This window comes from Chelonia mydas, chromosome 2, assembly GCF_015237465.2.
Source record: "Chelonia mydas isolate rCheMyd1 chromosome 2, rCheMyd1.pri.v2, whole genome shotgun sequence".
In the NCBI taxonomy this organism is placed as follows: domain Eukaryota; kingdom Metazoa; phylum Chordata; order Testudines; family Cheloniidae; genus Chelonia; species Chelonia mydas.
This window is the reverse complement of record NC_057850.1, coordinates 180,474,174-180,502,148: the sequence shown is the minus strand read 5'-3', so window position 1 is coordinate 180,502,148 and position 27,975 is coordinate 180,474,174. Positions and strand designations below refer to the sequence as shown.

General features: G+C 44.9%; 1 protein-coding gene across 2 annotated transcripts; it reads left to right on the top strand.

Annotated features, from left to right (window-relative positions):
* The first annotated feature begins 134 nt into the window (after positions 1-134).
* On the top strand, positions 135-27,795 carry LOC102947272 (caspase-14). Of its 2 annotated transcripts, none has more exons than XM_043540737.1 (7): positions 135-590; positions 3,163-3,260; positions 7,754-7,909; positions 13,498-13,726; positions 20,200-20,328; positions 24,392-24,501; positions 27,281-27,795. In XM_043540737.1, the coding sequence occupies exons 1-7, from the start codon at positions 329-331 to the stop codon at positions 27,308-27,310; spliced, it is 1,014 nt and encodes a 337-aa protein (XP_043396672.1). In that variant the 5' UTR covers positions 135-328; the 3' UTR covers positions 27,311-27,795. The 2 variants fall into 2 exon arrangements, with proteins under 2 accessions (XP_043396672.1, XP_037746136.1); XM_037890208.2 differs by having other exon boundaries at positions 137-590; positions 27,295-27,790.
* The last annotated feature ends 180 nt before the right edge of the window (positions 27,796-27,975 follow it).

The window sequence follows — 27,975 nt, the reverse complement described above, 5'->3', positions numbered from 1 at the left end:
CCAAAACTTACACCAAAGGCTTGGCTGCATGAGCATCTCACGCGGTACCCACAGCTCCGTTGATTTCCCGGGAACTTCTAAGCCCACAGAGAAGGCAGGCTCAGACTCGCACCGAAAAGGGGCCCCTGGAAACCAGTGAGGAAGCCGCCAGGCCGGAAGGGAGACGCGCGCACGGCGTGCCTGGAAAGAGCTGGAGTCAGGGTTTCGCTGGGGTGCGGCTGGGGCGCGGCTGCCGCTGGCTTCCCCGTGCCCACAGATCCCGGCTTTTCAGGCTCCGCCGTGCGGACGCTGCTTGCCAGAGAGGCGCGGATCCCGGACCCAGCCGGGGATGGAGCGCCTGGTCCACGCCGCCTTGGCGCAGCTGAGCGAGGAGGAGCTGGCGCGCTGCGCCTTCTACCTGCGGAGCCCGGAGCCGGCGGGCGGCGCCCGGGCCGAGCTCCAGGGCGCAGGTGGGAGCCCGGCGCGGCTGGCGCAGCGCTACGCGGGCCGGGCCGCCGAAGTGCTGCGAGAGGCGCTCCGCGACATGGGCCGCCGCGACGTGAGCGAGGCGCTGGCCGGGCAGGAAAAGGCGGGAGCCGCGGCAGCGCCAGGTAAAGGCAGCTGGCGGGGGCGGGGCGGGAAGGGGGGCGGGCTGTAACCTGAGCAGCGCCGCCGGGGGGCGAGGCGCTGAACCGGGCTAGCAGGCACCAGCTACAGCCCCCTCGGCGGCTCACCTGCCGCGAGCTCCGTTCCGCGCCGCGGCGAGGGGCCTCTCGCAGCTAGAACGGAGTGGGGACTCCGACCGCCTGCCCAGACAGCCCCCACCCCCGGGCGAGTGCGGGGGGCTGATGGGTGCCTCGCCCCCGCCCCTGTGGACGGGATGTATTGCGGGCTGGAGCCTGCCGATTTCCTCCCCTGCAGCATTCCGGCCCCTTGCCGATCAGCTCTGTGAGCAGTGACCCCCCCCCCCCCTTCAGTCCACGTGTGTGTGTGTGTGTCTGTGGGGTTAATATTAAATACCGAATAACAGCTTTCAGCCCCCGCTGCCCAGCCACAAAACAGGGGTCTGTTTAAAGAGCCAGGGGAGCCATCCAGCTCCCCCCCGCCCTGTCTGGTGGAGTTGGCAGCGCTCTGGTTTTGCTGAAGAATTAGACTAGGCAGAGGAAAGCACGGCCCTGCGTTTGAAAGCATGAGAGAGGTGAGTAAAAACGCACGAGATTTGTTAAAATAGGAAATCCGGGGGTGTGTGCGTAAGGTACTGACAGTGCTGGAGATAAAGCTCGAATAGTACGTGGTCCTATTCTCAGAGCCGCTACAGAATTATATTGCTCTGTCAAACTAGCCCTCCTGAACTCTGATTTGTTTCCTGTAGGCACAGCCCCTGTGCATTATCTCTGGATCACAGTTTCAAAGCCAGTGCCATACCCGCAGGCACTATCAACTATGCTCACTGAAAACTAGGACATCTAACCTAGTGAATTGTGCAATCCACAGGTGGAATCCTGCTGCCAGTGAAAATGATGGCAAAACTCCCACTGACTTCAAAGGGAGGAGGATTTCACATCACACCTGCAAAACTAAGCCAGGCTCATGAACAGACATTTGTTAATCAGAAAAATAAGAGACTGTGCCCAGGCTGGATATTTACATTGCCAATCCTAGTATTATAGCTTTCCTTTTGTATTTGAGAAACTAAACTGAAAACTTAAACAAAAAGAGGGTTACAGAAATAGACTGTAAAGATGTACTTCATGTGACTAAGACAGTAATTTAGAGAGACAGGGTGGGTGAGGTAATATTTTTTATTGGACCAATTTCTGTTGGTGAGAGAGTCAAGCTTACACAGAGCTCTTCTTCAGGACATTACCTCCCCTGTCTTGTCTCTCTAATATCCTGGGACCAACACAGCTACAACACCACTGCATAAGACAGCAATGACAAAAAATAGTAGACACCAACCCAGGAGCTGGAATCAAAAGGTTTTTCCAATTTGTTTATATAATCAAGGTTAATATACTATAACTTGGCAGGTTAAGAGCTGATAGCCAATACAAAATAATGTAAACAGGACATAAACCTGCTATCCTCAGTTTTTATATAGGTCTGACCTAAACAAAATCACTGTTTCCTTCAATGAGAATGTTACATAAGGAAAGCTCATAATCCAGGCAGGCAAAGTTTTAAGTGTAGAACAATAAATCTGTTAATATATTAAGGGTTCTGAAGAGATTGTGGTCAGAACAACAGTTTGATACCAATTAAGTAGTACTACTATTTTGTTTAAAATGAGTTTTTCCAAGTTTTGAGATAACAGACTGTTCACTCTTGTAGTTCATTGTATAAAATAGTAGAATGTTGGTGATGCTAAAAAAGGTGAGATGGAATTAAAAGATGATAGCGCAGTACAATACAGACAGGGTTTGAACGTTAAACACTTAAAAAGAGGAACACTCCTCTGCAGTCCTCTTCCTAGTTTTAACAACTTATTTTAAGGGAAGGGAACAGTCTTCCTTTCCAAATCACTCCCTGAACATAAGACACTTAAATGCAGAATAATAAACCACCAGATAAAGATTTAGAAGTTTGTTTCCAGTTGAGGTAAAGTTCAGCACAGCAAGTTCCCAATGTATGGGCCAGGCTGAGGCTCTGTTTTGGGCTTCTCTCCCCTAGGCCTTTTTGGCCAGTGATTTTGTTTTGGTGCTGCCACTGTTTCAGTTTACATGGTAGTAGCAACAGTAGGAGAACTAGTGTAGATAAGGCAACTGGCAGTATTTTAACCATGGTGTCAAGTAAACTTTGTCTGAGTAGGCTTAGATAACACTGTGCTTAATATACTGACAACTGCCTTAAGTCCTAGACACTGTTGTCACGAATGGTGGAGTTGGCGCAACAGTGAGAAACTTGACAAAAAAAGCCTAGTTCAGACACAGGCTTAACTCACTTGGTCAAACTGCAGAGCAGGAGAAGCATATTCCTAGGCCTGCAGTGATGTGTGCGTTTAGCATCGGGGGAGGGGTGGATTCTGAATCTGGTTTGTCTCTATAGCAGTTTGCACTGTCCAATGTGTCAACTGAGACTTACAAAAAATGAGGAAAGGAAGATATTAAAAAAGTCATACAAAAACAGCTTTACCCGTCATTTGAGCTGCACTTGTAAATTACTTGTTTTTAAATATCCACACAGCTGCTGTACTGAGAACTGGTGAACAACAAACCACGAATCAGACAAGTGATACAAGTTTTAAAGGAAGACGGACTGAGCAAAGTGACTATGAGGCACTGGTAATTGTATTTATTTTTCAGAAGAGTTCAATGCCCGTGAAGCCCCTGGGCCAAGTTCTCCCAGTTTTATGGGTGCAACTTCCCTGGACTTCAGTGGGAGCTGCCCTTGTGTGACAGAGAGCAGAATCGGCCTGATATTTGTAAATAATTGAATTTTCCTGAATCATTATGCAGTTTTCTCAGGTTGATAAAGACGACATTAAATAGTTTGCTTAACCCTGCTATACTGTGGGCTGGGAGCCTGAGTATAGCCAGGTTAAGCGGAATTTCCAAAAGGGGATCTCCCTTGGTATGCAGGTCATGGCCCATCCTATAAACACGACCAGTTGTAGGGTTTGCTACCATGTAACCCCATCAAAATTAATAGGATTATTCATGGCAGTAATCCGTATGTGAAGATATGTTTGCAGAATTAGGCCGTTAGCTGTTTCATGGCTGTAACTATAGCCCCTGGACGATAGTAGTGATTGCTTCCCCTATGCTCTGTCTACAAGAGGGATTATGGCTAGTGAATCTGCATGATTATGGATCCACTGGCCACTCTCCTCTCCCTCAACCCAGGATCAGGCATTGTCATGGAGAGAGTTGGCATGGAGCACTGCTCCTGGAACAGGATAATATCATGAGAGAATTTTGAAAAACAGGAAAAGCTTGGAAGCAAATCAGTGTCACATGCAAAATTAAAGGAAGCTATACTTACGCCTAAGATATGAGTGCTGGAAATATGCCTGTCAAATTTATTAAATTCCAAAATAAAAATAATGAGAGATGATACAATCCTGGAGCTCACAGGCTCTGCTCCATAAAGGTATTTAGGCTTCTAACCTCCATTGACTTCAATGGAAGTTAGGAGCCTAAATAGATCTTTGTGGAACTGGGCCTTAGAGCTCAGGTATAGCAACAGCACAGAGTAACTTCAGAAAATTATTAGTAATTTTACTGATAACCACATTTCTATATAGTTGTAGAAAACTAGCATTTGTAGATATATATTATAGAATAATTCCATGCAGTTGGGTTGAAATCCTGGCCCTGTTGAAGTCTGTGGCAAATTTTGCCATTGTCTTCTGTGGGGTATGCATTTCACTCCACTTCACTTGAGACATTATGTCAAATTGTGTCAGATTGTGCCTGGCTTCAATGGGGTTGCACAGGTGTAGCTGAGAGCAGAGTTTTTCCATGACTAGAACCATCTGATATTTATCTCCTCTTCATGTATCAACCTAAAGTCTAAGAATTTTTTTTTAAACTGAAAGAACGAGGAGTACTTGTGGCCTTATGCGCAAATAAATTTGTTAGTCTCTAAGGTGCCACAAGTACTCCTCGTTCTTTTTGCTGATACAAACTAACACGGCTATCACTCTGAAACTTGTGAAACTGAGGAATGAAAAACATCCATCTTTTTTTCCTCTTCTGAATCAGGCCTGTAATGTCAGCATTCTCCTGTGACTAATTTTTATATTGCAACTATCCCCGAAGTGTTGAATGTTCAAGGATAATGTTAACTAGCTTATTTTGTTTATTGCTTGAAATACAGAAATAACTTGAACCCAAATCCTTAAATACAGATTTTTTAACCTGCTATTGATCATTTTAGATATTTTCTAACTGAAAAATTTGGGCCAAATTCTCCTCAGTTGTGATTTTAAAAAATCACGATTAATTGCAGTTTTAACTGCACTGTTAATAGAATACCAATTGAAATTTATTAAATACTTTGGATGATTTTTTACATTTACATATATCATGTATTCTGTGTTGTAATTGAAATCAAAGTGAATATTTTTTTACAACTATTTGCACTGTAAAAATGATAAAATAAATGTTTTTTCAGTTCACCTCATACAAGTACTGTAGTGCAATCTCTTTGTTGTGAAAGTGCAACTTACAAATGTAGATTTTTTTTTTTGTTACATGACTCCACTCAAACAAAACAATGTAAAACTTTAGAGCCTGCAAGTCCACTCAGTCCTACTTCTTGTTCAGCCAATTGCTAAAACAAACAAGTTTGTTTACATTTAAAGGGAGAAAATGATGCCCTCTTCTTATTTACAATGTCACCAGAAAGTGAGAATAGGCATTTGCATGGCACTTTTGTAGCCGGCATTGCAAGGTATTTACGTACCAGATATGCTAAACATTCATATGCCCCTTCATGCTTTGGCCACCATTCCAGAGGACATGCTTCCATGCTGATGACGCTCATTAATAAAAATAAAGTTTCAATTAAATTTTTGACTGAACGCCTTGGGGGAGAATTATATGTCCCCTGCTCTGTTTTACCCTCATTCTCCCATATATTTCCTGTTATAGCAGTCTCCGATGCTGGCCCAGCACATGTTGTTAATTTTAAGAACACTTTCACTGCAGATTTCACAAAACGCAAAGAAGATACCAATGTGTGATTTCTAAAGATAGCTACAGCACTCAACCCAAGGTTTAAGAATCTGAAATGCCTTCCAAAATATGAGAGGGACAAAGTGTGGAGCTGGCTTTCAGAAGTCTTAAAAGAGCAACACTTCGATGTGGAAACTACAGAACCAAAACCACCAAAAAAGAAAATCAACCTTCTGCTGTTGGCATCTGACTCAGATGATGAAAATGAACATGCATTGGTCCGCACTGCTTTGGATTGTTATCGAGCAGAACCCCGTAGTCATAAATATAAAGGGAAGGGTAACCACCTTTCTGTATACAGTGCTATAAAATCCTTCCTGGCCAGAGGCAAAGTCCTTTTACCTGTAAATGGTTAAGAAACTCAGGTAACCTGGCTGGCACCTAACCCAAAATGACCAACGAGGGGACAAGATACTTTCAAATCTGGAGGGGGGGAAAAAGGCTTTTGTCTGTCTGTGCGATACCTTTGCCGGGAACAGATCAAGGATGCAAGCCCTCCAACTCCTGTAAAGTTAGTAAGTAATCTAGCTAGAAAATGCATTAGGTTTTCTTTGTTTTGGCTTGTGAAATTCACTGTGCTGGAGGAAATGCGTATTCCTGCTTTTGTGTCTTTTTGTAACTTAAGGTTTTGCCTAGAGGGAGTCTCTGTTTTGAATCTGACTGCCTGTAAGATTATCTTCCATTCTGATCTTACAGAGTTGTTCTCTTATCTTTTTTTGTTCTTCTAATAAAGTTCTGTTTAAGAATCTGATTGGTTTTTTTGGGTCTTAAAAATCCAAGGCTGATTTGTGCTCATCTGGTTTATTCTCAAGCCTCCCCAGGAAAGGGGGTGTAAGGGTTTGGGGGGATATTTTGGGGAAATAGGAACTCCAAGTGGTCCTTTCCCTGATTGTTTGTTAAATCACTTGGTGGTGGCAGTGTTTACCTAATCCAAGGGCAAAGACTTTGTGCCTTGGGGAGGTTTAACCTAAGCAGGTAGAAATAAGCTTAGGGGTCTTTCATGTGGGTCCCCACATCTGTACCCTACAGTGTTAGAGCGGGGAAGGAACCCTGACACCCATCATCAGCATGGACGCATGTCCCCTGGAATGGTGGTTGAAGCATGAAGGGACATGTGAATCTTTAGCGCATCTGGCACCTAAATACTTTGTAATGCCAGCTACAACACTGCCATGAGAACACCTGTTCTCGCTTTCCGGTGACATTGCAAACAAGAAGCGGGCAGCATTATCTCCTGCAAATGTAAACAAACTTGTTTGTCTGAGTGATTGGCTGAACAAGAATTAGGACTGAGTGGACTTGTAGGCTCTAAAATTTTACATTGTTTATTTTTGAATGCAAGGGTTTTTTTTGTACATAATTCTACATTTGTAAGCTCAACTTTCATGACAAAGAGATTGCACTACAGTACTTGTGTGAGGTGATTGAAAAATACTATTTTGTCTTTTTTTACAGTGCAAATATTTGTAAACAAAAAAATATTAAGGGAGCACTGTACACTTTGAATTCTGTGTTGTAACTGAAATCAGTATATTTGAAAATGTAGAAAACATCCAAAAATATTTAAATAAATGGTATTCTATTATTGTTTAACAATGCGATTAATCGTGATTAATTTTTTTAATCGCTTGACAGCCCTATTAGCAACACATCAGTTTGATGTTCTAGACCAGTAGTCTCCAAACTGGGGTGCGTGCAAGACAATCCCTGGGGGTGCGCGGCAGGAGGAGCGCCGGCGGCACACCTGCGGCGGCTCTTCTATGTAGCAGCTCTTCCCTTTTTTTTCCGTCGGCGGCACACCTGCGGCAGCTCTTCCCCTTCTTTTCTTTGGCGGCATGCCTGCGGCAAATTTTTTTTTCCCCTTGGGGGTGCGCGATCAAAAAAGTTTGGAGACCACTGTTCTAGACAAGGCTATAGAAACCCAATCCTAGAGGTGCTCCCACAGTCAGTGGGAGTTCTCTTAGCAGAGTAGTTGCAGGATTGGGCCCTCAGTCGTTTGTTTCGTGTGGAAAAAACATACTGTGTTAGAATGCTGTTGTTCAATTAAGCTACAGCCCATTTGTCAAACATTTTAATTTAACATTTTGAATTAACAGGATATGTATGACATGAGCAAAACCCGTGTGGCTTTTATGATGTGTGTGACAACACACAGGCGCGGTGCAGAAAAGGATATTGAAATAATGAACAAGTGGTTTGACAAGTATCAGTTTGAAACGCCTTCTGGACAGTGCATAGACCCTAATGGGCAGGTAAGTCTTAAAAATTATACCATACCAAGCAGATAGCTTCAAATGGAATGCCTTCCACACCCCCAATAAGGGCTCACTTGGTGCTATTTGAAGCTGTACTGAAGCAGAAGTCAGTACTGTAAAATGTTTAGAAAATATTTCCCCACCAGAGGTATTGATTATCTTTTATAGACAGGGCTTGGGTTAACTGAAGTCCCTGAAGCTTTGGATGTGGATCCCTTGCAGGCTGACCTTCCCAGGGAAAGGGACAGCCTAATACAGAAATGTTTAAAACTTCAGCTCCTTGGGTGGCAATAGAAATTCTCCAAATGAGCTCCCCTCCTCCAATACCCCACAAATTCAAATGATTGGGACACTCAGTTTCCTTATCTGCAGCTGTGTGGCTATAGGCTGGCTGGAGTAACCTCTCTGAATGATTGATTCCAGGCTTGACTTGAGACTAGCTGAGCCACAAAAGAAAAAGTTAATTATTTAGAAGGATATAGGGGAGTGGTTTTTTTTCTTCCTTCCCCTTTCACCCCTTTATTGCCAATCTGCTGTATATTATTACACTATGGGGCTTCCCCCCTACCTTTGATCGCCCTTTTGTGGAAGGGCTAATCTTTAGGCCTCATGATCTTGGTAAGGGACTGAGGCATAGGCAGTGTGGCCTAGCAATCACAGCTAGGCTGGTATCCACCAGACAAGGATGGCCAAGAGGTGATAATCAGTGAGCAGGGATCAGAGTGATTGCCAGAGTGAAGATCAATAAGGAAGAGTTAGAATCAGGCCAGGGATAGAGTCCAGTGAGCTGTTAGCCAAGGAGATCTTGATAATGTTGTCATTACAGCATTGCTGAAACTGGCCCCTTTTCTTCCATAAATTCCTTCATGTATTTCCCAAGATTATAAAATCAAGTACAATATGTGGGTCAGATTCTACCTTTGCTTACACTTGTGCAACACTATTGATTTTAATGGCAGTTGTATCTGTGTAATGGAGAGCAGAATTTGGCCCAACAATGTTATTTCTCTGTGCCTGAGGTAACATGAATAATTTCTAAAATATTGTTGCACCAACTTCCTGCAAAGTTTTTGTACCATATCATGCTGAAAACCTATGAATTTAAGAAAACGTAAATGTATTTGAATTGTAAAGGTGCCAATATAGACTGCATTGAACACCTAAAATGTAGTATATAAAGTAAAGTGCTTGACAGCTTTCATATTTGCATTTACATTCTAAAGTTATAATTTCTCAGCTCGGTTTCCTTTCTGCTCAGATCCAGTGGCACAGCACCACAAAATCTGCATATGCAAAAGCAAATGCTTGCATTTTAGAATTCAGGCTTGTTCCTGGTATTAAAATGCAAGGCTGCAAAAGCTAATCTGTACCCCTATTTACAAATGAGCCCACCCAATCTTGCTCCCATTTAAGTCAATTGGAATTTTGCCATTGATTTCAGGGGGAATAGGATAAGACCTTAGGGATTTCAGTGGGAATTCTGGGGGCACAGCTGCAGAACTGACTTTTAAATACTCTCATGGCTCTTCTTTTAAGGAGTTGAGTAAAATTAGGTTAGTGGCAGGCAAATGTCAAATGGTTATGAAGTTCTGTAAACTTGTAATTATAAAGCAAACTTTTTAGAATCTCTTTATTTGAGGGCAAAAGGGCTCATGGACTTTCCATCGCCACATCCTCATTCTGGAGCATTTTTAAATTAAACAAAGTACACGTTTTGAGGACTCAATTTATTTCAAATGAAGAAATGATGGGAGCAATGGCAAAGGAAGTGTTTTGAAGGGTAATTAACTGGGACTTAGAGTAACAGCTGTGTTAGTCTGTATTCGCAAAAAGAAAAGGAGTACTTGTGGCACCTTAGAGACTAACCAATTTATTTGAGCATAACCTTTCATGAGCTACAGCTCACTTCATCGGATGCAGTGAGCTGTAGCTCACGAAAGCTTATGCTCAAATAAATTGGTTAGTCTCTAAGGTGCCACAAGTACTCCTTTTCTTTTAACTGGGACTTGAGCACATTTACCAGGAAAAAAAATACACATGCCAAGATCTTTGTGTGCCTTGTATCAAGCCTGTAATTACTTGATATATTTTTGTAGCACAGCAGGCACTCACTGCCATGGTGCCTCCTGCTGGTCATCCAGGAATTAGCTCTGTTCCAGTCTTAGAGTGCCTCCTGCTGGCCGGTGTCTTCCTACTGGTGCCTGCTTCCTCCTGATTTCCACCACTTATAGCACTTCAGGCCCCATGTTCCTCCCAGACCCCGGTGCCCCTTACCTTGGGGTGCTGCCCCGCAGCAGTGCCCCCACACTCTGGGTCTTCCCTCCCCAGGGAACCCCAATTCCCTAATCCCACCTCACCTCGGTGACCCACTGTCAGTCCTCATCTAACCCCTTCCCACAGGGGCAAACTGCAGTTTGAAGTGGCTAGTCATCATTGGCAAGAGGGTTTGGACCTGTTGCCTTTCCAGTCCCAGCTGCCTCCCTGCAGCCCTAGTACCTCCCCTGGCCTTTAGCAAGGCCTAAACCTGGGGACTCACCAGGCCAGAGCACCTCAGCTCTGCCGCAGGTACCCTGCTTGCTCTCCCAGACAGCCTGTTCCTCTCTGCTCCTCAGCTGGAGCAAGAGTGTTCTCTCATTCCCTCAGCTTGCCCTTTTATCAGGGTCAGCTGGACCCTAATTGGGTGTGGCCACATCTGTAGCTGTTTACCCAACCAGCCTCCCTCGGCTGCTTTTAACCGCTTCTTAACCGGAGTGGGGTGACTGCACCGCTACAATTTTAGATGAATAATACCAAGTGTATTGCTCAACTACAGCAGTTTAGAGTCACAAATCCTTACAGGTCTGATTACGATCTCACTTTGCAAGCATAAATGAGGATCAATTTTTATGAATTTGCTGAGGTGCCAATTAGATTTTAAAGATGGAATCTAACAAACTAAATTTGTCAATTTGATAAGTTTTATAGCTAATATAGGAATGGAATCTAGTTAGGATAACTTCTTTTTATTGAGTCCAGGGAGCATAACTTACTAATTTTAATGCAAGATTCTATTCACGCCAGCTTTTACTTTTGATTTGAGAAATACTGGTTCCAGACACGTGATGCTCTTAATCAATCAAGATTTTGATAATTCACCCAGAACCACATATGTGTACAATCAACCGTTCATCAATCAAGTGTAGACATAGCCAGTGTTCTAGGTATGTACTGAACAGAAAAATAAAGTCTTGCAAGCAACTGTCATAGACTAAGGTTGAGATTTTGCAGTTATCTCATATACCAGTACAAATCACCAACATTCCTAATTACACTTACTTATGATCATCTGTTGTCAATTCTTTAGTACCTCCAACACATTTACCGCTCTTCCCATATTTCTCTAAGTAGTAAGGATGCACTTGTCTTAAAGATACTTTTAAGAATCCCTATTGTTTGAATGGGGTGACATGGAAGGGACAAATTTAAATTTTGAAAACAATTGTATAAATTATGGTTTTAAATCTTTTAGGCCAGTTTGCATGGGCTTACAAAGATGAGCATGCTTATAGCAATAGTTAGTTAATATGCAACATATAGTTACTTGAGGTCTCACTAAAGAGTGTAGACTCAAGGTAACTTTCAGTTATTTATATTCAAGATCAGAAAGAGAAATACAGGCTGAGGTGAAATCTCACCATTTCTTTGTCCTGTAACCCAAGAGGAAGTGAGAGCTGTTCACCAGGCTGGTCAGTGTCCAATAGCACATTTGGGTTCTGCAGCTAATCTGTAAGCTCTTCTTCCTGTAACCCTGGATGAAGGGAGAGGCTGTTTGAAGGGGATAAGCTAAACTCTGGGGTCCCATAAGGTGACCCAGTTTATGTATCCTGTTTCAGGGTCTGTTGGAGAAGGGCAATCCTCTGATTTTCTATCTGATATTGTCTAACTGAGGGCTCAGATTTCAGCTGTTCCTCTTTTGTTTCCATTGGTATCCACTAGATGGCATGAGCATATAACAAATTTCTTCAATCCTTTTCTTATTGGAAGCTTTTTATGTTGGATTAATTTCAAGGATTTTTATTTCAATCCTCCACAGACTAGCCTGTTTGCCCTAAAGCATGGGGTCACAGCGCTACTCAGGTTTGGCAGAGCCACTGGTTTCATGACAGAGGGGTGGTTGGACAAAATTTGAGTGAGTAGCGTTTTGACCTGGTGCACAGGGTCACAACACCACTCAAAAATGGCCCGTCCCCTGTTTGTCATGATGGAAGGGTGGCCAGACCAAATCTGCCGTCCCAGGCTGCTGCCCAGAAATCTACCACCCTAGTCAGCTGCCTAGTTTCCCTATAGCTAGTGCAGTCTCTGATGACGGGAATGTATTGATTCTCATTATCTTTAGCTCCAAGAGGAAGCTAAAGGTTTGGAATATGCATAAGGGCAATTGGTAGCAGTCTAGGCTATGTCTACACTGCGCATCTTACAGCGGCAGAGCTGTGCCACTGCAGCCGTGCTGTTGTAAGATATGCAGTGTAGCCACTCTTTGTCGGCAGGAGAGAGCTATCCTGCTGACAAAATAAAACCACCCCCAATGAGGGGTGGTAGCTTTGTCGGCAGGAGAGCATCTCCCACCAACAAAGTGCTGTCCAGCGCAGGGCAAAGGTGTGGTTTTTTTCACACCCCTGACCGACAAAAGTTTTCCCGACAAAAGTGCAGTGTAAACATAGCCTTGGTTGCTGCAGACAGAAGGGCAGAGTGAGAACTGTAGCTGTCAACAATGTTTTTCAGGGCATGTTTGATACCTCTGCCTTCTTACAACTTACAGTAGCTTTATATTAATATAACTCTAATGACCTTAGTGGGGTTACTCCTCATTTACAATTATGTGAGTGGTATCTGAAGCAGGCTCTAAGGCCCCAATTCAGAAAGGTACTGCCTGGGACCTCACTGTCTACTTATTGGTAGGTTAGCACAAGCAGGCAGAGGCACACAGAACATCTTTTTATTAGTGGATGAGGGCACAGAGGCAGCTCCCCTCCTGCCAGTGATGCTGCTGACCAAACACAGTTTTGTCTTCTTCCTACAGCAGGAAGCACATTCACTCCTGAACTATCTCTCAGAGTTACTTCCTGCATCAGGGGCCTTTCCCTGCTGGGAAGAACCGCTCACTTAGGAGCTATCTGTTGATGTGCTCAGAAACACCCACTCATACAGTAATTGTTACAATGTTTAAGAAGAAAGTGACAGACTTTATGCATGTGATTAGTACCACTGATTTCAATAAGACTTGTTCACATGCCTTGCTGGCTTGGGCTCTAGATCAAGAAGGGAAGAAATCTAAATCACAAGGCTGTGGGGGAAGAGCTGCCATAATACAGCTGTTTGTTAGCTATTATTATTTATTTGTGTTATAGTAGCATCTAGGAGCCCGAGTCGTGGACCCACTATGTACAGTTAATGACACTGCAAGGTGTAGTAGTGGCTTTAAAAATACTTGTTATGGCTAATTCAATTGATCCTTTAGCCTTATTGTTATTTCATTTGTTAATAAATAATCTCTTTTGAGAATTAATTATTTTGATCAGCGTATCTAACACAGCTGTTTGTGACAGGAAATACTGCCAGCATTGGAAGAGTTCCGGGATCAAATCAATCAATCTGAGGATGAAATTAGCTGCTGCCTCATTGCTCTTATGAGTCATGGGAGGAGTCACGGCCTCATTCAGGGGAAAGATGGTGACACAGTTGATCTTGATGATATATTTGCATTGTTCAACAATGTACAATGCCCAAAGCTCCAAGAAAAACCTAAAATCTTTATCATTCAGGCATGCAGAGGAGGTGAGTAGGACATTAAATAGTGTTTGCAGGATTTCAGAATTTCAGTTTCTTTCTATGAAGGTTTCATTTCAAGTCTTTATAAAGGGCCTAGAGTATGTATAATTAAATCTAGTCCAGTGACCTCAGCAGTTCTCTGTACTCTGGTGTTGGTGTTGGACAGCTGGATTCAGTCCCAGTTCTGGTCTCTCCAGTCTCAAAGCAGCCAGCATTGAAAATAACACAGAGAACATGCGTTCCACCCAGAGGGGTGGCAGTGCCTTGCGTTACTGCACAGTGACATCCTGGCCTTTTAAGGACACCCCGTTACAAAATGCCAAAATGTATCTAACCTATCCTCCTAACACAGCAGAATGGTGGAGGTGACAGGGGCCTCAAAGTTAGAAGTGGAAAATGGGGTAGTCCTCAGGGCTCTGACTGGGAAACTGAAGACAAACCCCTTCCTTACAAGAAAAGGTATATAAGGCCTGACTTCAAATAGTGCCTGCTCTTATTGGGCGACCTTCTGGCTTAACAGTTTGCAAATTATCCACAAGGGTATGGAGTACAAATATCTATCTTCTTAGAAAGGCCAGCTTTGCTAAGCAACAGGCTTTTTTCAGTCCATTGAATAGTCCCATAAAACCAGTTTCACTGATGAAATGCTTGTGGGGATTTGCTATACATAAGGGTATGTCTACACTATGAAATTAGGTCGAATTTATAGAAGTCGGTTTTGTAGAAAGCGTTTTTATACAGTTGATTGTGTTGTGCATGTTGTCTAAGTGCATGTTGTCGGCAGAGTGTGTCCACAGTACCGAGGCAATCGTAGACTTCCAGAGCGTTGCACTGTGGGTGGCTATCCTACAGTTCCCGCAGTCTCCGCTGCCCATTTGAATTCTGGGTAGAAATCCCAGTGCCAGATGGGGCTAAAACATTGTCGCGGATGGTTCTGGGTACATATCGTCAGGCCCCCGTTCCCTCCCTCCGTGAAAGCAAGGTCAGACAATCGTTTTGCGCCTTTTTTCTTGAGTTACCTGTGCAGACGCCATACCACGGCAAGCATGGAGCCCGCTCAGCTAACTATCACCGTATGTCTCCTGGGTGCTGGCAGACGTGGTACTGCATTGCTACACAGCAGCAGTTTATTGCCTTTTGGCAGCAGACAGTGCAGTATGCCTGGTAGCCATCATTGACGTAGTCCTGGGTGCTCTTTTAACCAGGCGCCTGGGCAAACATGGGAGTGACTCAGCCAGGTCATTTCCCTTGTTTCGTCTCGTGGCGATTGAGTCCTACCGGCAGTGCACTGTCTTTTAACCTCCAGCTAGCAGAAGATGTTGGCTAGTTGTCATACTGCACCGTCTTCTGCCGAGCACCCAGGAGATGATGATAGCTGGCGGTCATACTGCACAGTCTGCTGCCAGCAAGACGTATAAAGATAGATGAAGTGGCTCAAAACAAGAAATAGACCAGATTTGTTTTGTATTCATTTTCTCCTCCCTTCTTCCCTCCCTCTGTGAAATCAACGGCCTGCTAAACCCAGTTTTGAGTTCTGTCCTTGAGGTTTTGAGTTCTATCTTTGAGGGGGCCATTCAGTTTCTCGTAAAGCCACCCCCTTTGTTGATTTTAATTCCCTGTAAGCCAACCCTGTAAGCCATGTCGTCAGTCGCCCCTCCCTCCGTCAGGGCAACGGCAGACAATCGTTCCGCGCCTTTTTTCTGTGCAGACACCATACCACGGCAAGCATGGAGCCCGCTCAGATCACTTTGGCAATTAGGAGCACATTAAACACCACACGCATTATCCAGCAGTATATGCAGCACCATAACCTGGCAAAGCAATACTGGGTGAGTAGGCGATGTCAGCGCGGTGATGTGAGTGATGAGGACATGGACACAGACTTCTCTCAAAGCATGGGCCCTGGCAATGTGGGCATCATGGTGCTAATGGGGCAGGTTCATGCGGTGGAACACTGATTCTGGGCTCGGGAAACAAGCACAGACTGGTGGGACCGCATAGTGTTGCAGGTCTGGGACAATTCCCAGTGGTTGCGAAACTTTCGCATGCGTAAGGGCACTTTCATGGAACTTTGTGACTTGCTTTCCCCTACCCTGAGGTGCAAGAATACCAAGATGAGAGCAGCCCTCACAGTTGAGAAGCGAGTGGCAATAGCCCTGTGGAAGCTTGCAACGCCAGACAGCTACCGGTCAGTCGGGAATCAATTTGGAGTGGGCAAATCTACTGTGGGGGCTGCTGTGATGCAAGTAGCCAACGCAATCAAAGATCTGCTGATATCAAGGGTAGTGACCCTGGGAAATGTGCAGGTCATAGTGGATATATATATATTGCTGCAATGGGATTCCCTAACTGTGGTGGGGCCATAGACGGAACCCATATCCCTATCTTGGCACCGGAGCACCAAGCCGGCGAGTACATAAACCGCAAGGGATACTTTTCAATAGTGCTGCAAGCACTGGTGGATCACAAGGGACGTTTCATCAAAATCAATGTGGGATCGCCGGGAAAGGTACATGACGCTCGCATCTTCAGGAACTCTGGTCTGTTTCAAAAGCTGCAGGAAGGGACTTTATTCCCAGACCAGAAAATAACCGTTGGGGATGTTGAAATGCCTATAGTTATCCTTGGGGACCCAGCCTACCCCTTAATGCCATGGCTCATGAAGCCATACACAGGCAGCCTGGACAGTAGTCAGGAGCTGTTCAACTACAGGCTGAGCAAGTGCGGAATGGTGGTAGAATGTGCATTTGGACGTTGAAAAGCGTGCTGGCGCAGTTTACTGACTCGCTTAGACCTCAGCGAAACCAATATTCCCACTGTTATTACTGCTTGCTGTGCGCTCCACAATATCTGTGAGAGTAAGGGGGAGACGTTTATGGCAGGGTGGGAGGTTGAGGCAAATCTCCTGGCTGCTGGTTTCGCACAGCCAGACACCAGGGCAGTTAGAAGAGCACAGGAGGGCACGGTGCGCATCAGAGAAGCTTTGAAAACCAGTTTCATGACTGGACAGGCTACGGTGTGAAAGTTGTTTGTTTCTCCTTGATGAAACCCCCCGCCCCTTGGTTCACTCTACTTCCCTGTAAGCTAACCACCCTCCCCTTCTCCCTTCGATCACCGCTTGCAGAGGCAATAAAGTCATTGTTGATTCATATTCATGCATTCTTTATTCATTCATCACACAAATAGGGGGATAACTACCAAGGTAGCCCAGGAGGGGTGGTGGAGGAGAGAAGCACCAGGAGTGGTGGTGGAGGAGGGAAGGACAAGACCACACAGCACTTTAAAAGTTTACAACTTTAAAACTTATTGTATGCCAGCCTTCTGTTGCTTGGGCAATCCTCTGGGGTGGAGTGGCCAGGTGGCCGGAGGCCCCCCCACCGCATTCTTGGGCATCTGGGTGAGGAGGCTATGGAACTTGGGGAGGAGGGCGGTTGGTTACACAGGGGCTGTAGCAGCGGTCTGTGCTCCTGCTGCCTTTCCTGCAGCTCAACCATACACTGGAGCTTATTGGTTTGATCCTCCAGCAGCCTCAGCATTGAATCCTGCCTCCTCTCATCACGCTGCCGCCACCTCTCTTCAGCCCGCCACCTCTCTTCCCAGTCATTTTGTGCTTTCCTGCACTCTGACATTGTCTGCCTCCACGCATTCGTCTGTGCTCTGTCAGTGTGGGAGGACAGCATGAGCTCAGAGAACATTTCATCACGAGTGCATTTTTTTCGCCTTCTAATCTTCACTAGCCTCTGGGAAGGAGAAGATCCTGTGATCCTTGAAACACATGCAGCTGGTGGAGAAAAAAAAAAAGAGACAGTGATATTTAAAAAGACACATTTTCTAGAACAATGGCTACACTCTTTCACGGTAAACCTTGCTGTTAACATTATATACACAGCACATGTGCTTTCGTTCCAAGGTCGCATTTTGCCTCCCCCCACCACATGGCTAGCCCCTCACCCCTCCCCGTGGCTAACAGCGGGGAACATTTTTGTTCAGCCATAGGCAAACAGCCCAGCAGGAACGGGCACCTCTGAATGTCCCCTTAAGAAAAGCACCCTACTTCAACCAGGTGACCATGAATGTTATCACTCTCCTGAGGATAACACAGAGAGATAAAGAACGGATGTTGTTTGAACGCCAGCAAACATACACTGCAATGCTTTGTTCTACAATGATTCTCGAGTACGTGCTACTGGCCTGGTGTGGTAAAGTATCCTACCATGGTGGATGGAATAAGGCTGCCCTCCCCAGCAACCTTTTGCAAAGGCTTTGGGAGTACATCCAGGAGAGCCGCAAATGCCAGGGCAAATTAATCATTAAACATGCTTGCTTTTAAACCATGTATAGTATTTTAAAAGGTACACTCACCAGAGGTCCCTTCTCCGCCTGGCGGGCCCGGGAGGCAGCCTTGGGTGGGTTCGGGGGGTACTGGCTCCAGGTCCAGGGTGAGAAACAGTTCCTGGCTGTCAGGAAAACCGGTTTCTCCGCTTGCTTGCTGTGAGCTATCTACAACCTCCTCCTCATCATCATCTTCTTCGTCCCCAAAACCTGCTTCCGTGTTGCCTCCATCTCCATTGAAGGAGTCAAACAACACAGCTGGGGTAGTGATGGCTGAACCCTCTAAAATGGCATGCAGCTCATCATAGAAGCGGCATGTTTGGGGCTCTGACCCGGAGCGGCTGTTCGCCTCTCTGGTTTTCTGGTAGGCTTGACTCAGCTCCTTAAGTTTCATGCGGCATTGCTTCGGTCCCTGTTATGGCCTCTGTCCTTCATGCCTTGGGAGATTTTGAGAAAGGTTTTGCATTTCGAAAACTGGAACGGAGTTCTGATAGCACGGATTCCTCTCCCCATACAGCGATCAGATCCCGTACCTCCCGTTCAGTCCATGCTGGAGCTCTTTTGCAATTCTGGGACTCCATCATGGTCACCTCTGCTGATGAGCTCTGCATGGTCACCTCTGCTGATGAGCTCTGCATGGTCACCTGCAGCTTACCACGCTGGCCAAACAGGAAATGAGATTCAAAAGTTCGCAGTTCTTTTCCTGTCTACCTGGCCAGTGCATCTGAGTTGAGAGTGCTGTCCAGAGCGGTCACAATGGAGCACTCTGGGATAGCTCCCGGAGGCCAATACCGTCGAATTGTGTCCACAGTACCCCAAATTCGACCCGGCAAGGCCGATTTAAGTGCTAATCCCCTTGTCGGGGGTGGAGTAAGGAAATCGATTTCAAGAGCCCTTTAAGTCGAAAAAAAGGGCTTCATCGTGTGGACGGGTGCAGGGTTAAATCGGTTTAACGCTGCTAAATTCGACCTCAGCTCCTAGTGTAGACCAGGGCTAAGATACAATATTTCACAAGTACAATTTTATCAAAATTGACACAGAATCAGAATTAATATACTGCCATTTTTTACCAGGAGACTGTGTTCCCTAATTATTAAAAGAAAGAGCTGGGAGCCAAAGAGGAATCAGGGTTCCAGCAGGCAGACAGGCTCATGGAGTCCTAATAGGTTCAGAGAGGCACCTAAAAGTTTGGATACCTACATGAATCTTATTCTAATCATCTGAACCTCATAGATCTCCAAAATGGAGATAGAAAGCTCCCAAGAACAGGCTCTTTCATGATATTTTGTGGGGCTCTGGGAAAGATGTAACCAAAACCTGAATCCACCCCAGTTCAGAGCAGACTTTAGGTTTTAACGCAAGTCAAACATCAAACAAGATCCATGGTTGTTTGCAGACTTGAGCTGTTGCTATTTGCACAACTTTAGACATTATTGTCCCCTATAAGCCACTGACCCACAGCCAGGCCAGACCTTCCTCCCAGACATTGAGACTGTCTAGTAGAGTTGGTTGATAAAATTATTTTATTTATTTATCATTACAATATTTGAAATTAAATTGTTGTTTTAATTCTTCAGGTTACTGAGATACATAATTTTTGTTTTCAAAATTTTTAGTGAAATTTTCATCAATTTTTGGTTTCAAAATGTTTGTTTTCAATATTTTTGATTTTTTTGTTTTTTCTTTTACCCCTTTTTCTTCTTCTTTTCCATTTTTTTCCAGTTTGCAGGGAGGGCAGTGGAAAAAAAGAAGGGGGGGGGGAGGAAAAATGACAAACCAGAAAACTGAAATAAAAAGAAGAAAAATGCTGTTATTCATTTTCTAACTTTGAGTTTAAAAAGTAAGAATTTCTGATTTTGATAAAACAATATATTTAAACAAAATGTACTTTACTCAAAAAGTTTCCTCAACTCTGCTATCTAATAATCCATCTAGCTAGATTACCATCATATCTCAGTCCCTGCATTCCTTCAGTAGCTATAGGTGGGAGTGCCAGGATGGGAAAATATTCTGATACCTTATAGCTTTTGTATAAGAGGAACAAGTGTATAAACAGCAGCCCATACATGCAAGTCACTTGGAAATCATTTGACACCAAGCAGTCATTTTACAGTGTGTTTAAACATATTTCCTTGTCATAAAAACAGGAAAAGAAGACCATGGAGTTGAAGAAATAGAGCATGAATTCAAGGAAGCTGATTGTACTTATAACTTAATAGCTATCAGGAGGTTGCCAACAGCTAGTGATTACTATGTCGTGTATTCCACTCAAAAGGGTAAGAGAGATGAGGCCAAGTTAGGCCCCAGTTACATGAATTGTGGTTGATTCCAGTCGGGGTTTGTGTGCGTGAGAGTAGAATTTGACGCTTTACAAATGCAATTTCTGACTGGTTTTTTGGGGGGAGGGGGGTCCAGTTCCAAGTTAGTATAGTAGTTGTTATCCCCATTCTACAGAGAGGTTAAATGACTTGCCCAAGGTCACACAGGAAAGCTTGTGGCAGAGCTAGAAACTCTTAACTCTAAGCCCTGTTCTTTAAATACAAAAGCATTTCTGACATAGGCTTTGGGGTCTTTCAATAACTTGTATTTCATAGTATGGGGAAAAGGGTAAGAGATTTATACTGAGGAAAATACAATTTTCCTCTATTGGGGCCAATATCCAAACAGGATACAGAAGGAGAATGTGAATTCACATCAGTAGTCGTTGTATGGGGAACAGACTTTTCCATTCCTCAAATGGTGAAACCGGGCCTAAGTGGAAATGCTGATGTAACCTCACCCTGATATGATAATGAACTCTAACAGCTGGGAGGTGGCCTGGAACAATGGCCTGACAAGCAGGCCCTAGTTGGATAGAGAGACCTTTGAGACCCAGTAGGGAGAGGCAGTCTCAGGTTGTCCTGACAGAAAGGGGGTCAGTAAATAGACACTAATTTCAAAAGATGTAAGATTTTTATTTTATTTTCTCTACATTTAAAGGCTCTTTTATATAGGAAAATTATACTAATCTAAGGCCTGAATTTAAACCAATATAGTACTGCTGGTGTAACACCCCATGTGGACACTCTTATTCTACTATGAGTGCCTTTTTCAGTTTAGCTTATGTCACTTGGAAAAACTAAAGCAAAAAAAGATTTTCTTTACTAGACTGTGTGTATCCACTCAGGAGGGAGGGTGTGTATGTAGTGCTGGTAGAGCTATACTGGGAGTTAGGTGCCTAGGCGCTTTTGAAAAATCCCACTAGGTTCCTATCTGCTTCTTAGGAATCTAAATATCTTTTAAAACCTTGCCCATAGTTAGGAAACCAGGTAAGTGACTGTTTTTTGGCAGATGCAGCTGCTCAGCATCTCTGAAAGAAATTAGCTGCTGCTGAAGTCAAAATTGACATGGCTATTAATAGCAGTGTTCACCACTCAGAAAACAGAAGCCTATCACACCTCCAGTTTACTGAAACCCCAGGCAAAAGAATTGTCAAACACAGCTTCTGATGAAGAATTTTACTTTACATGAGTAACAAGATGGGGGAAAATCCACTAAAATTTGGTGTCACATGGGTAGACTAAGGCACTTGTGCTATATCATGATGGAATGAAAAACAATGCGTCAAATTCTTCATTGGATTTTGAGCTGGCATTGTTCAGTTTCATCTGTGACTAGTATATTCTAACCTAGTGAGTGGGTGGCGGGGGGGAGAAGGGATCAATAATGTGTGTTTGCATTTCTTTGTCCTGATTACGGTAATGATAATTGCATTGATTTTAATGAATTGCGTATTTTTTTAAAGAAATATGATAGCGGGAACTGGAGGTGTGTGAGGGAAAACAGGCCTTGAACTGGGGCTTCCTTTATCTGGAGTCTTTCTTGTCCTTCTCCTCTCTTTTCCAAATTAGCTCTCCCTGCCCTTCCCCACAGAAAGACTATATTGTTCAACATGTATAAAAACAATAGAGATTTGAACAGGGCTTTCTTTTGTGGGAAGGGTTAGAGGTGGCCTATCTGCGGAGTTCGATACAGAACATTCCTTGTAGTTGCAGGTACCAAAGTCCCTTACATCGCAAAGAAGCATTTCCACTAATGCAGTCAAACTGACATAAGTCTCAGGTGTTGTTTGACTTTAGCAATTTTGTACTAACTAGAAACCACAAAAACCAAAGCATTCAGAAGAAAAGCCACACAACTACATACATCCCTTCACACTCATCTACATCCACTCTCGAATACACATAATCCCTAACAACCGAGCAAATCAACCACAGTCATCAAGGCAGTTGCAGATTTAGAGTTAGTGGGGTCCTGGGTGCAGTTTCATTTTTGGGGGCCCCCCCTCAGGATCTAGCCAAGAAAAGGAACATTCTCTCTTATCTCCCCCACCCCCATTTTTCATTTTTTTTCTTCATTCTCCTCCTATATTATAAGTAATAGGAAGTAAATGAAAATAAAGTGGGGTACGTTGATTGGGGCAGGGGGTTGGGGTGCAGGAGGGTGTGTGGGGGTCAGGCTCAGGGACGGAGTTTGGGTGCGGGCTCCGGGCTGGGAAAGGGGGTTGGGGTGGGGTGGGGTGGGGTGAGGGGTGCAGGCTCTGGGAGGAAGTTTGGGTGTGGGCTCTGGGCTGGGGCAGGGGGTTGGGGTGAGGGAGGGGTCAGGGGGGCATCACTTACTTGGATAGCATGGCTCCAATGCAAACTGGGCACACCCCTCTGGCATCAGCTCCTAGGCAGGAGGGGCTGGGGGTCTCTGCGCACCACTCCCGCAGCTCCCATTGGCTGCAGTTCCCGGCCAATGGAAGCTGTGGAGTTGGCACACGGGGTCGGGGGCGACATGTGGAGACACCCCCCAGGGGCCGCAGGGACATGCTGGCCGCTTCCGGGAGCAGCACGGAGGGAGGGAGGCAGTGCAGGCAGGGAGCCATCTTAGCCCTGCTGCTGGCACGTCTCTGCGTGCCCCTTGGGGGGAGGAGGGCAGGGGCGAGTCTCCGTGCGCTGCCCCTGCCAGCACACAGAGCTGCCTCTCCCCCCCGCCCCCCTACCAGAGGCATGCAGAGACGTGCCAGCAGCTGGCCATTTCCAGGAGCATCGTGGGGCCACCGGCCACGGAATGCAGGCAGCCTGAGCCCTGCTGCGCTGCCCACCGGGACTCGGGGGCAGGTTGTGAGATGAAATTTGTCCTGCATTTTGGGGGGCCCCCTGTCATTGGGGGCCCAATTCCACCACACTGTTTGTTTCATGATAAATCTGCCTCTGCATCAAGGGATGCTTGACAGCTTTCACTGTGCCCGTGGCATGACAGAATTTCTGGGAGTGAGAATTTATTAGTTTTTATTTGTATTGCAGACCTCCCAACAGTCCTGGGTTTTGTGGGACTGTCCTGCTTTCACCCACAAAATCCCCTGTCCCTGTTGAAGCAGCTCCTGTCCTGCACAACTGACTGGGCTTGTCTCCCCACTCGGGGCTTTTCAACCTGGCCCTGGCAAGAGGGGTTGCAGTGCCACACAGGTTTGGCCTGGCCACCCTGATGGGGTGGGTGGGCCACATTTGACTGAGTGGCATTGCAATTCTGGTTGTATTTGGGGGCCAGGCAAAACCTGAGAAGCACTGCGACCCTGTGCACTGGGAGCCAAGTCATGATGCCTGGAGCAGAGTCAAGCCCAGCCAGCCCTGCAGGACAGGAGGCGCAGGAGCTGCTGCTGCTGTGGGGTGAGCGTGGGGTGAGCTAGCTCTTCCACTTTCTTCTCCCTCCCTTCCCCACTCCCCCCAGATGCCCTTTCCTGGGTCTCCCATCCCCAAGGGCAAGACCTGTCCTGCTTTAGCTACTGGAAATGTTGGGAGATATGGTATTGGCTTTATAATACCTTGCTATTTGAGAGCAGCATTCAGTTGTTGGGCAGTTTGTAAAGTAAGCGTTACAGTTTGTTCGGTCAGGAAGAGCCCCATTAAACTGGTGGTGTTGTCTGGCTTGCCACAAGGGTGTGCAGCCTACTTCCTCCTTCACCTCCACCCACCTCTGTTAATCAAGGCATTAGGAGGTGGGGTAGCACCACGGTTCTGCCAGCTCCCGCCCCTTTTCTGCTCACTTGCTCGTGGTGGTGAGCAGTGGCAATGCAGGGACTGCACTCCACAGGAGACTCAGAACCACAATCGATTCTAGCTGATCCTAACATGGCTGCACAGGAAGGAAGGGGAGAACCATTATGTCTCCCTTTTCCTCTAGGTGCCCATGTTAGTGCTAATGATCACCTGGTGTTCATATGTCTTTAAAAGTTCTTAAGTTGAATTTTGACAATCAACTTTTATTAGGAAAAATCTAAACTGATGAGCTGTTCCTGCTTTTTTCCACCTGTAGGTTATGTTTCTTTGCGTAACAGGGAAAAAGGCTCTAGAATGATTGAAGCAATGGATGAGGTCTTTTCAGAGCAAGGCATGAAGTGGCATATCGGGGATTTATTTACTAAAGTAAGTATGCAACAAAACAGGATAAAGACCTGCAAAGGAAAACTAATTGGGTATCTGCTCTTTATTGCTTCTTTGCCATGTATGAAAATAGGCTATAGGGTAGGTATTTGGGGTGTTTTAAAGTTTTTCTCCTTTTTCACTTCAGAAATTTGGACTTTGTTTACACTAAAAGATTCTGAAAGGCAAAATTCACTCTTGTTCTGAGGACCAGCATAAGGTCTGTGCAGTACTCACATCTTTAAAATAGCACTCCAGTGGTATTTAAGTGATACATAGACCTTGTGCTGTCATTCTGCACAGGGGTGAATTTCACCCATATGCAGCTGGTAAAATAGTGGAATTGTAATATCTCAAGAAACAAGAGACTGACAACTAAGGAATTGGAGAGGAGAGGGATTTTTTAATCTGATTGTTTTAAAGGTCTTTGAGTAACAGCTTATTTACCATCAACCCTTTAGACATACTTGGAAGAAAGGATGGTATGGTTAGAGTCACCACAACTGCCCAGTTTAAGAACGCTCCCAATATGTGCCTGATACTTCCAGCAAAATCAGGGAAGACTAAACTTAGCGTTCCTGATATTAGCAAGGCAAAAAAAAAACCCCAAATGTGAAAAAATAATACACGTTCAGGTTTTCTTTATATAAATAAGCAACTGTAACAACAACAAAATGGAACAACCTTAGTATTTTAAATTTCCTTTAGTGGTCACCCTTAATTACTGTGTATGTTGGGCCAGATCCTCAGAGCTACACCAGTTTACAAGAGCTGAAGATTTGGTCCATTAAATACATCTAAAGTAATAAAGTTAATAGAGACCGTATATTTTACATTCACACGTGATACTATTGCTGAGTTGACGCAAGTGGCTTTCAATTTTCATTAACAATAAATAACATCAATTTCACTGTACACACACAAATCAATGAAAAAATATTTCCATTGATGATGATCAAAATTTAGAGGTAGGCAAAGTAAGAAAAATGCTCCTTGAGAAGTCAGAAATCCAGTGATTTAGACTTTTGAATTTGGCTTGTTACAAATGGACTAGCGAATAGTAAAAACAGGTCTGATTTGTTGATCTAAGGATATTTACAATATGATGTTGACAATTTGTGTTTTTAACCGTATATAAAGTTTAATTTTTTGAATTTCAACCTCTGTTTTCATAAATAATTGTCTGATTGCTCCCCATAATTTCACACCACTGTGAAAATTTAAATTGATAAAATCTTTTAAAAATAAACATTTGATATTAGCCATTGAAATGATAAAAAAAATAAAAATTGAATTCTGGCAAGGCTAGCAATAAGATACTAAGAAAAGGTCAGCAAAATAAAAATCAACAAAATAATGTACATGACTGAAAACAAGCTGATTAAAATCATAGGATGCAGGATGGGAGTGGAATACATGGGGGTGGGGGATGCCCAGCCAAGGGCTGGAGTGAGTTGATTTTCACACAGACTCGCTAGAGAAGTAGTTGACATTAGGTCAGAGCCCAGTACTTTTCACTGTGGAGGCTTATGTTCAGTTAGGTGACAAGTGGGCAGAAGCCCACTTGTCACCTTTCTGTGGTTAAAAACCTACAGCTAGAAGGGCTCAGTGAAGTCTGCAGAGTTCACCTCAGATAGGGTGACCAGATGACAAGAACAAAATATCGGCAGCCACAGGCTTACGAGGGTCGGCTGTAGGTTTTTTGCTGCCCCAAGTGGGGGGGGGGAAGCCGGAGTGCCGCCGAAGCAAAATATTGAGACAAATGGCATCCCGACCGGCGGGACAAACAATTAAATATTGGGACAGTCCCGATTTTATCGGGACATCTAGTCACCCTAACCTCAGAGTTTCTGTTTAATACTCCCTTAAGGAGGAAGGGATTAGATGAGTCTCAGGCAGAAGAAACAGCTTCTAACCCAGGCATGGGCGAACTTTTTGGCCCAAGGGCCACATCTGGGGATGGAAATTGTATGGCGGACCATGAATGCTCACAAAATTAGGGGTTGGTATGTGTGTGGGGGGGGTGAGGGCTCCGGCTGGGAGTCCAGGCTCTGGGGTGGGGCTGGGGAGGGTGCGCTGAGCTGAGACAGGGGTTCGGAGGGCGGAAGGAGGATCAGGGCTGGGGCAGGGGGTCGGGGCACAGGAGGGGGGGAAGGGGTGCAGGCTCTGGGCGGCGCTTACCTCAAGTGGCTCACAGAAACAGTGGCATGTCCCCCTCTGGCTCCTACGTGGAGGCTCAGCCAGGTGGCTCTGCACGCTGCCCTGTCCACAGGCACTGCCCCTGCACGCACGGAGCGGGTCAAGCCCCAGACCCTGCTCCCCGGCTGGAGCTCAAGGGCCGGAATAAAACATCTGAAGGGCTGGATGTGGCCCCCAGGACGTAGTTTGCCCACCCCTGTTCTAACCGCTCACCAATCCAAAGGGAAAGGAACCTTTAAACCTGTGGAGCGGCCTCGCTGTGGTGTTGTTGAGTTTTGCCAACTCGCTAGACAGGAAGGAGCCACACTGTCATTGGCTGCTCCTTCCATGAGTTCCCCCTCCCCCAGATGGGAGTGCAGAACAGGTGCTTTGCCTCAAGTAGAGCTTTTGCTTCTTGTTCATTTGTAGATGCAGATTTAGACAAGACACAAATGCTCCAGGACCCAAAGATGCATGGTCTTCCTTAGGGCTCAGCCTACATTCCTTCCCCCACCCCCACTCAGCCCTGTAACAGATTCTGTGTGTAGTAGCATCACTCACCAGTGAAGGTTTGGATAATGTTTTTATTTATTTTTTGATTAAGGTTTTATTTTTCAGATCAATAACAACCTGATGCACGAAACTTTTAGTGTCCATGGATGCCCTGTGAAAGAGACAATAGTCGTGGAATCAACTCTGACCAAAGCCGTGTACCTTGCACCTTAACTGGTTGATCAGTGGAAGACTCACTGCCTTTTGAATTGCTCAAAATACAGACAGTGAATAAAAATAAAATAAATACAGATAATAAAGTTTAAATAGTCATCTTTTTCCAAATTATAGCAAAATTATTTAGGATGTTCCTTTTAACTAACTAGCTTTATTTACTGCATTTTAACAGCTATTTTCAACAACGGCATTTTCTTTTCAACTAATAGTCCCATTTTTAGAGAGCACTTTTTTACAGGATCTTTGAAAAAACCCAGTTTAGGATCTTATATTTGTCTTCATTTATAAATAAAGTCAACCAGTACAAACAGTTTTATGTTGAGAGATCACTGGCTCCTTTTCCAGTTCTGCAGAGGGCATTTTCTCATTCCCTGTACGACTACTTAAAACTCCACCATAAAATCTTAAATGATAAGTTTATGGAGGAGATGGTCTGATGGGATAACATGGTTTTGGTAATTAAATATTCATGGTAAATAGGCCCAATGGCCTGTGATGGGATATTAGATGGGGTGGGATCCGAGTTACCCAGGAAAGAATTTTCTGTAGTATCTGGCTGATGAATCTTGC

What these genes read in the sequence shown, in the direction of transcription:
- LOC102947272 (XM_037890208.2), top strand. Translation starts at nt 329, where the DNA reads ATGGAGCGCCTGGTCCACGCCGCCTTGGCGCAGCTGAGCGAGGAGGAG. An exon ending in CATTCAGGCATGCAGAGGAG is followed by an intron (nt 13,727 to 20,199) that starts GTGAGTAGGACA and finishes TCATAAAAACAG; the next exon opens with GAAAAGAAGACCATGGAGTT. An exon ending in TCGGGGATTTATTTACTAAA is followed by an intron (nt 24,502 to 27,294) that starts GTAAGTATGCAA and finishes TTTATTTTTCAG; the next exon opens with ATCAATAACAACCTGATGCA.